At 47.1% G+C, this 10,282-nt stretch overlaps 1 protein-coding gene across 1 annotated transcript in view; it reads right to left on the bottom strand.

Annotated features, from left to right (window-relative positions):
• Positions 1-386: 386 nt before the first annotated feature.
• The window catches only part of LOC135897501 (uncharacterized), a 57,002-nt gene continuing 47,106 nt past the window's right edge, over positions 387-10,282 (bottom strand). Inside the window, exon 9 of the mRNA XM_065426143.2 lies at positions 387-2,613. Coding sequence (XP_065282215.2) covers positions 2,294-2,613 — 320 coding nt within the window. The 3' untranslated portion in view covers positions 387-2,293. The remainder of the gene's footprint in view (positions 2,614-10,282) is intronic.

Here is a 10,282-nt window from a genome sequence, read left to right as displayed (position 1 = left end):
TGTGCTGGTGAGTTTGAGCTTGTTAGTGTTTAATATTTGCCAACTAGCAGACAGAAAAAGAGAAGTTACAGTACAATAGACTTCGTACAATACAGCACGATGACAGTTTGTCTATGTACTGTTATTGTGTGCTTGTCAGCTAAAATGAAATTGTACTGTGCATATTCATTTTCGCCAGGAACAAACTGGTACCATAACTTTTTATCTGTAATGGTAATTGTGCATTGTGCCAGGCTGGCCGAGGCTTGTGAAATATTCTTAAATAAAGGTTATAACCTTTTAAACCCTACACTTAATCATTTCAGAACATTAAATTAACCTCATACCACCACCTGCTAGCATGCTGCAATTCTGCAGTTTCCAAATGAAGGAAAATGAGGCACTGCTACAAAACAAACATGGTACTAGTTTTATTCAAATCTACTGGCATGACACTTACCCTAAACAATTTCTCGGAACAGCTGTACATCCAATTTTCTTTAGACAAAATCAAGAGCTTGGTAAAGGAATATACTAAAGAAAAAATTCCCTAAGCCTACTCAATATTAAACAACCCAAGTGTAAAGAAGCTTCGCCAAAACGCACGAATCTGGCTGCAAAGGCTGAGGTTGGCGCAGTTAGCACCACAGAAAATGCACCTGAATGGTACCCCGAGCGAGTACCATCGCAAGCTGGTTTGCGGGGAAGTACCACGCAGTGCTTTCTCCTGCTAAAAACAATACCAGGGTCAACAAAACAGAAAAAGAAAAAAAATAAGAAAAGAAAATGAGGAATCTCTAGAAAGGAAGAGCAGCAATGACCACAACAAAGTCATCTCTATGAAAGAACACCTGCATTGTCGTCTCAGTCAAGGTCACAACTTGCCCACTTGGTCGAGCAACAGCATAGGCCAACAATTGTTCAACATAGTACCAGGGTGATATGGTTGCCATGGCAGATGTGTGCGTCAACAGCGGTGAATGCGTCACTGAGCAGAACTTGCACCACAATCGTGGAAAAGCCAGAAAGAGCAGCTCCTGATCAGAGCAGCAAGCATAGCAGAAGAGTGGGAGAGAAGGTTTACAAGCAAGCACAGCGAAATCGGTAAGAGGGGATAAAGCCTTTGCTCCAATGCAGCCCGGGTGAATTGTGACCAGGTGTTTCCTTTTTTTTTTTTTTTAAACATACGACACACTGGCCGAGGGAAGACAAAGGGAACGCCCACGATGGAACTCGTCACTCCATGCAGCACAGGCCAGCCTGTGTGCTGACATGTTCTCACGCACACGCACGCACGCACACACACACACACACACACACACACACGTCCAAAGCTGCACGAGACAAGACATTCGGATAAAAGGTTGTGGACTGCTGACTCGAACAGCAACAACTACACACTTAGAAAAGTCAACAACCATCTGCAACCACTGCCGTAATGCCGACGACAAGCTTTGTTTCTCTGCTAGTGCCTTCTGCGCACAACAGGTGCAAACCCGTGGCATGACATTATATTCCACCACTATTTGAAACGGTGCACAATGGCTGGCTGTAGAGAGCCTTTTCACCTCTTTGGCGGTAGTCAAAGCAGCAGGAGAACATGACATGCAAAGAAAGCTGTGTGTTCAGTCAAACAATTACCATAATTTAAAACAAATTAATCTGAATCAAGCTTGCGTCTGTGGCTTACTACTTCTGCTAACAAAGTTACAAGGATGAAAGTTATTCTTTCCTTGCTCCTCTGCCATCCTGCAGGCCTGTAATCGTGTTATTTGTTCACGGGTCTAGAAAAGTAACATGTAGTTCGACCTTTGTTTTGCATCAAAAGCCAAGATACGACCAACCTAATGTCACAGCGCCCAGTGCTAATTTCATGTGGGCACTTCCAATAAACAGTGCCACTAAAGATCGCAAAAATCTTCGTACAGGAAAACAAACCAACAGACCAAGCTCACACGCTTCCCATGCAGTGTGCTTCTGCTGCCCCACCTGCTGCGGCTCCCAGATCATCACATGAGAAAGTTGCCCTAACGTGGCAGTTTGCTCACAGCCCTCCGAGAATTCAGTGTGTGAAACTGAGTCAGTTGGTGCGACCTCACAAAAGCTTAGCTTTTGGTTACTAAAAACAACATTCCGATTATAGAGATGTGTGCCAAAGACACAGACTGAGCATGTAGGCAGACTCAGCACCAACAACTCGCACAGCCACTGGCGAACGCGTCGCTTATGTAGACACCGGCCGTCAGGGCACAGTCGCCGATTGTGGTGCTGTCAAAGGCTCTCCTGGTAGTGCAGTAGTGGGCTACGAGGAGCGTCATCCAATTCTCGCCGCACCCATGGCTCCAGCAAGGCGCTCCTCATCCTCGGGCGAGGCCCCCCATGGAGGCGAGGGCCACAGCGACGCCCCTCGCTCCACGGTGGGGGTCACGTGCGGTCGCTGCGATGGCGTCGACTGCGGCACCGGCGGCGGGCTGCGGACACCACGCACGAGGAGCGGCCCGGAGGGACACGACGGCGTGACGCGTTGCCGTACCGACGAGCCTGCCCAGCAGTCACCGCCGCCAGGCGCTGCCTGGTATGGAAGCCCCGTGGTTGGGTCATAATATCCCGGCGTGTACGGAGGAGGTGGCTCTTCTGCACCAGACAGAGCACTTCGCTGTAGCGCAAGCGCCGCACGGAGACCCACACGGGCACTGGCGTTACCATCCACACATGTCAGTGGCTCCTTCACATGAACAGCTTGCCTCGTTAAGCAAGCATGCTGAGCAATACTCTGTTCCTTGCTTTTTACCATTGCACCCTAAGAAAAAATAGATGAATTAAAAATGTACCATCTCTGGAGACCTCCAGTGAAAGCACATTGGCCTTGCAAGCGTCAGTCATAAAATTTCCTTACAGAAGGAGACACTTGTGGCTTCAAAAGTTACAGCATCTTGAGGCCTTCTATTTTTCAGAAATGTATTACAGAGCTACAGTGATGATCTTGCACCATCAAGTTCCTCCGCTCTAACTTGGCATCTATTGCCTTCCCTGCAACCTCAAGACACCCACATGTAGTCTGCAGAATTGCTCAGTTTCAAACTGGGTGTACGTTTCGTCAGCAGTCTCAACACTTGCACTTGTATCTCGACTCAAGGAATGTGTAGATTCAAGGTCCTGTGCACCTTCTTGCCTACCTCAGCTACTGCAGTTACGGCATACCTTCCAGAAAAAACAGTCACTGGCGCACACCCTAGCTACACTGGAAACCTAACATGCGAGCTTCCCTGGAATGCTGAATTAACTTCTAGAAACCGACACCTTGGAACACAACTAAAATGAGCACAAATGAACACAAAGGGACACTAGGGGGAAAAAAGCCTAGTTGACACTATCGCTGCCTTGAAACATTTATTTCTCAATATATTTTTGCAATATGAAATCAATGCGCAACATTACGCTTCAATGTCCATAGCAGGGAAGAATAGCCAAGTAAGAAGGGAGCAGGAACAGTACCAAAAATTGATATGACACCAGAGCCCCTTACCAAATATGGCATTTTTGGGTGCATTACTAGCCCCTGCCCAGAGCTCAAATACAACCCTTGGAGAACAAAAAATTTTGCAAATAACGGCATACAATCTTTATACCTTAATAAAGGTGACCCTGGGAACTCCAAGCATTGCCAAGAAATGTCACGAGACTTGATGCACAGCATGCCTGTGCTCATCAATTCCATGCAGTGCAGTGGCGAAAATGTGGTGAGCATTGACAGCTGGAGGAGGCATCACCACAAGCAAACTATGAATATTTTTACCTAGTTGTCATTTCACATGCTAGGTACAGATTTCATTTAATTCAACTAAACTGCGAAGAGATGATCATAAAGTTACGACCTGAACAACTGCTTCTGGTACACACTGCAGCAGAACCACATTAGCACTTACCTGATCCTGAACTTAGTCAAGAGGAATACCTACGAGAACTGCCAATAAATTTAACGTCTCATGTTTCTGTCTGCTTCAGCCATAGCTGCTCATCTCACCCTTATTAGATAAGGCGCAAAGTCTTGCAATTCAGTACATACTGCCGACACTAACGTTCTGTTGTTAGCTCCTTTCAGAGGCTATGTAGGGAGGAATGGACTCTTAATCGTTGACTGCATCCTCAGCAAGTTCTAGGACTGTACCTAAGAAACTGTATTAATGTCCCCTCAATTACGCTGTGCGAATGTTCACAACTTTCAACAAGTAAATGAAGGCACAAAAAGTCCATGGACTTTACGACTCCGGTTCCAGTGCTTTAAAAGCAATTGTGGAAATGTATATAAATCCTCGATGCCTGAATGACATGCCACATTAGCACCTGCCTCACATAGACACAAGGAACTTCAGTCACGCTTGAGAAAATCCAAACGTCGGAACTGTCTAACTAGAATGACATAGACCGTACTGCTGGGCACAACTGCCACCTGAAATGCTACGAGTCTTTTGTTAAAGCTGCAAGCCAAATTGCCAAAAGGTTTCCTCCAGGCAGATGAAGAGAGGCAATCGACCTCTGCTCTGTGCTGAAGAGGCATTTTGCTCCTTTCTTTGGCTTGAAACACTATAGTCACTCTTTGAGAGCAGACATGCCAAGCTACCTCTCTGCAGGCATCCACGTCAAGTAAAATTGCTGCCCCCAGGTGGGGGTACCCAAGGCACCACATGCGGCACAGCAAGCCTCGCATGCTCATCGATTTAGGCTTACCTGCTCAAAGTAATTCATATATCCCTATGAACACTTTTTGTGAAGGTGCTACTGAAACCGATGGCTTCGGCAACATGAAGGGAAAGCTTATCCACAATGATTTACAACAATGCTTCAATGAATGGTGGGAGACGGGAAATTTTCGGATACTCTCCAGAGTGCAACCATTTTTCAAGCCCTAGACACATTTTCGCCTGGGAACAAACGTCAATCTCAGCAAGTAGCCTATGTACGAAATCTCCTCCTGTCATTGCTACTGCCACATTGACGTCAACATGCAGGTGCAGCATATTACTAATCTCGTTGCGGCGTCAAGCTGCTGAAAGTCAGTCATCCGCAAGCTTCCAAGCCACTGCTCCACAATGCTCAACCAGGGACAACACTGTTTTATAATCGCTTGCTATGTGCAAAACCTGCAGTTCTGAATTGCAAATCCACAAGGACAAACGAGTACAGACTCGCTATGTAGTTGCTTCTGATGTGCACAAACTGTGCTATGACTGTCAGCATGGATGTATCATCATGACTATGACTGTCAGCATTGTATCATTATGTATCATTGTATTATCCTATTATGTATCATTGTATGATTTGTTGTGTGTCATTTGTGTGCAACAGTATATGCACTACATTTGTGTATAGGTGTCAAATACTGCGTCTCTTTTACTTTATTTCCTTTGTTTCTAAGATTTGTGTTGTATCTGTAACCGCTGTAGACTGTTTGGGGTCAGAGGCCTCGTCAGGCTCCATCAGCCTTTAGCTTCTGTCCCTACATCAGGCTCTGCTTTCGTCTGATGTTGAAATAAAATAAATAAATAAATAAATGTCACTGTGCACTGTTGTTAAGAAAATGAACTCCTTCACAATAAGCATTCTTGCTATGCATGCCATGCAAGCAACCAGAAACGCAAACAGCACTCAATGAAGCGTTCTCGTTGATTGGCATCAGCCATTGAATTCTTTATTAAGAAATGCAGCTAAACTATGTACCCACAGTTGATTACACAAAATGTAATTTGAGAAGCAACTATGCACAATGGTGTCACGAACTTTACACTGGGCTCATGAGAGGTGAGCGGGAATACGGTCTTGCTGTCAAGCTTCAGCTCGTGTGTACGAACTGCAGTGACGTATCGTCAAAGTGGAGTTCGCCGCGCGCCGATGGAGATCAAAAGATCAACCCATTTACCATGAACCCACTCGCCGCACGTGCAATGCAGCCTACTGGTAATAGGCAAATTGCAATGAACGACGTGTTTGCGACGATGAACATTGCGCATCACTCATCATTGAGCATCACACCTAACAAAATATCAGTTATAACGATGAGGACATGAAAGTTTTGCAGACGATTTTCACGTCTGCAATGTACAGTAAGTGTGGCTGCTCTTGAGCTCACAAAGTGAAACAAGAGACAGTACAGCCTAGCGGTGAGGCTACTGCTCATGTGCTCAAGTTGCGCTTTCGAGGAGCAGCACTTTTCGTCCCCAAGAGTCCTTTGTGGTCGACCTCAGGGAAATGAAGGGCATACATAGCATTGGAAAAGGAGTGACTGCCCTCATGGACTTTTGTGACACCCTGAGCCTCTCTCAGAGGGGTCTTCCCCACAAGACCTTCAGGGGACACAATGGACACCATGGTGTGAGCTTGCCAGGCAACAGCCACAGCCAGAGAGGCAGCAAGCGTGCAAGTAGTCAAAACCCTCTACAAGCACTTCCTCAACCCTGTAGGAAATGTGGACATCATTTTTGATGGCACCTGGAACACTCGTGGCCACAATTCAAAGAGCTGTGGGGTTCATTACTGAACAGACCTGGTGCTGGACCATGTTGTCCTTTCTCGGTACTGCCTTGGCTGCCGAGGAGCACCTGACCCCGATGGTGATGGCTACGGTGACTGGGCTATGACCCACAAGTGTCAAAAAAACACTGATTGCAATGCTGGACGGATGGAGGCGAAAGCAGCACTGATCCTGTTCAGGCCGATGATGATGGCTACGGTGACTGGGCTATAACCCACAAGTGTCAAAAAAACATTGATTGCAATGCTGGACGAATGGAGACGGAAGCAGCACTGATCCTGTTCAGGCGGTCTTAGCAGAATGGGCTGCGCTACACGATTCTTTCTGATGGTGATAACTGCACTTGTCTTGCACTAACTCGAAACAGAATCTACGTATACTTAGACACTGAAAAAAAAAGACAACCATGTCCATAAACGAATAGGAACAGCCCTTCGCACCTTGGTGGAGAAAAAGAAAGCCCAAGGAGAGTCTCTTGGTGAGAAGGGGAGACTTACCCAGCATAAAATTAAAGAAAGAAACTATTATGGGTATGCTCGGAGGAGCCACAGGCATGACGTTCCTGCAATGCAGAAAGCAGAGCAGGCCACACTGTTGCAAATGACTTCAGTGGACGAAGCCCCTGATCCCAGTCACTGTCCTGAAGGTGATGACTCCTGGTGCTTTTTCAACCATGCCCTGGCCAAACAAGAAAAACTATCATAAGCATAAAAGCTATCTGCCAAGGTTTATTTGCATTGCACCAGTGCCAGTCTTCGCAAGACTAGGTGACTGGGCCCTCTTACAGCGCTGCTGTGATGGCATGACACAAAGTGCCATTGAGTGCCTGCAATCTGTGATTTGGACCCAGAGATCCAAAAACAGTCATGACTCAGTACTGGCTGTGAAATGGGCTGTTGCTGAAGCAGTGTCATGCTACAATCTGGGTGTGACACAAACCAGCAACGCTGTTGCAGTGCAGCTCGGCTATAGTCCGGGCAGCTCCCTCATTCGAAAGAGCCTTGAGAAGGACAAAGCACCTACAGGTCTAACAAGGGACACGAAGTGGCTAAAGAGATGAGGATAAGAATGGCCAAGAAGCACATGCCTGAGAGGACACAAGACTACTGCCCAGGTCTTGTGTGAACTTGTGGGAGCATTCGAAAACTTGGAGCGACTTTTTGGATGTTTTTTCATCAAGTGCCTTTTCCATATGAACGGTTCAATAAAGTTTCTATGGGTTGATTTCAGTGAATTTGGCGTTCTTGTGCTCAACAACACCTGGGCAACATGCTAGGGCCTAAAGGTTTTCCATATGTTCTATACACAAAAGAGGTAGCGGCAGTAAAACGTTTAAGTGCAATTTTCTCAACTTTATTTTTTTCGTGAAGTGATTTTGCCTTACGGAAGTTTTGATAATGTTTTACTCAAGTGATTTAAGTGAACTAGGTATAATTGTTTTCTAGTGATATCTCAGCTACATTCTAAAGCTTCCCGTTTTTTCTTAAATGTGATAGATTATTAATTAGATCAAACGCAGGCTAATTACTGCTTTCCAACTTTGGTATTTATTTGCGATTTTCACAATTACTTTATCGGTATTTGCTTAGCTTTAGAATACGCAGTGGGCCTTTGAAGATGTCTGCATATTCTTAAAAACACTTTATTTTATTGAGAAATGCCCGCAAGAACTGACCTAATTAGGACTATTGCATTCTGTCATATCTATTTAGAATCAGCATTCTACACTACATCTGCACATAAAATTTAAGCAACATATGCTAAACAATAAAAAGAAAGTTTTCAAGACCCTCATCTCCCCCGAGTAGCAAGGGAGAGACAAAAGCGGAGGAAAGACAGGGATGTTAGACAGTGGAAGTACCAGCTGGCTACCCTGTGCTGGGGAAAGGGGTAAAGGGAATAAAAGGAGAAAAAAGAAGAAGAAAAAAGGAAACCGGAAAATTCACACAGTAATGTGATACTATGTGCTACAACACTCAAAGACGGTCGCGCAATCAGCATGTCTTTAAAAACTTCAGCAAAGCCCTTAAGGGCTTGAGTGCCGAAGCCCGTCTGGACCAGTGTCCTAGAGCGTTTTTCCTCTGTAAAGGGGCGATTGTCCAGTTTTTCAAATGCGGTCCTGAGCACTTTTCTTGGCACTTTGTAACAGGGACAGTCACTAAGGAGGTGCTCAATCGTCTCCTCGCAGCCGCAGGTGTCACAAGTAGGGCTGTCAGCCATTCCGATGCGGAATGAATAGGAGTTTGTGAATGCCACGCTGAGCCACAGGCAGCATCAAAATGTTGCTTCCGCTCGTGGTAATCCTGGGGGTAGACGGAGTTGCAGACGTGGATCCAATCTGTGGAGACGTGCGTTCGTGAATTCACTAGTGTTCCACAGATTCTGTGCAAGCTCGCGGGCAAGGCAGCGAAGACTTGTGGCTGCATCTGCTCGTGACATTGGTACAGTAAAACCTCGTTAAACCGTACTCACTTAAACAGTAGTTTAGTTTTAAATGTAGTAAAGTCAAATCCCTGACTCAGTGGCCATTGAACATATTGTGTTTTGGATCCGCATAAACAGTACCAGCTTATTGTGTACGCATCGGCTAAAACGTAGCGTTTCGTTGCGCAAACTCGGCGGTGCGTCGTCTCCATCGTGCGGCCCGGCAGAACAACAAGCCTCATAGATCGGAACAACAGCCTCCACATTTCCGCAAGCCTGCCGGTGTGAGCTGCGAAAGCGGACCTAGACGTTGCCTTACTGCTCGTGCCCGGGGAACTCCAGTGGCACTCGAATGACATGAAAGGCACGGTTAGCGTTTCAGTGCTGGCTGGAGGGGCGCATGAGGCTACCATAAGCCCAATATCCATGTGCCTCCTCCTTTCCTCTGGCAGCCACGCAAAGGTGAATGCGCCAGAGCGATGCGTTATTTGGCAAGCTGATGGACAAGTGCAAGCTTCGTTTCCTGTGTATGAACATTGCCGTTGGACTGTGAAATTTGCTGTTGGAGTGTTATCATTGGAGTGCAAACTTAGTTGCTTGAAGTGTTAATATCATCAGACTGGTGCTACACAGACGCCTACAATGAACCCGTCCCAACACGCCTCGAGGACGTCGACCAACTCGTCCAGGTTTCACGGGAGCCGTCGCCGCCACCGTGGGCACCTCCAGTCGCAAGCCGTCCGGGAAGCCAGTACGGTTGTACTCGCTCCGGAGACCACAGCATGATCTGTGGTCCAATCTAGCACTTCTGCCACCTCCACATCCTTCCTGGTGCTGTCGTTACCTTCGTCTCCACAGCAAGGTTCCCGTTTGACTTCATGCCGCCATGTTGCTATGTGGGTCTTCCAATCCAGCTCTGAAGCGCCACTTTGCTTCGTGTTGACGAAACGCCGGAGAGAGCAGAGAAAGGTGGAGAACGACATGAACAGGTGAGAGATCCCACGCATCTTCCGCGGCCGCACGGTATCAGCCCTGACCCTTTAGCAGTGTACTGCGGCTGTGCTGGTCCCATGACTCCAGTGGTGTGCACAAGCTTCACATGAAGAAGACAGAGCCAGCTGCCAGGGAGCCCGGGACGGATCCAGCCACACAGGTGCTGAAGAACATGGACCCGGACATCATCCCTGCCCTGTTACGTTCAGTTGTCGGCGCTCTCGCTTCGGACCCTGCGTTCGCGGCGACCATAGTGGCAGCTGTCCAGCAGGCGACTGTACTGGCACCCCTCCACAGCTCTCTACTTTCGCAGCAAGCCGGAGGCAGCGACCTGCCTGTAGAGAGTCTCGACTTCGA

This window comes from Dermacentor albipictus, chromosome 9, assembly GCF_038994185.2.
Source record: "Dermacentor albipictus isolate Rhodes 1998 colony chromosome 9, USDA_Dalb.pri_finalv2, whole genome shotgun sequence".
NCBI classification, from domain to species: domain Eukaryota; kingdom Metazoa; phylum Arthropoda; class Arachnida; order Ixodida; family Ixodidae; genus Dermacentor; species Dermacentor albipictus.
This window is presented reverse-complemented; position numbering and strand designations above follow the sequence as displayed.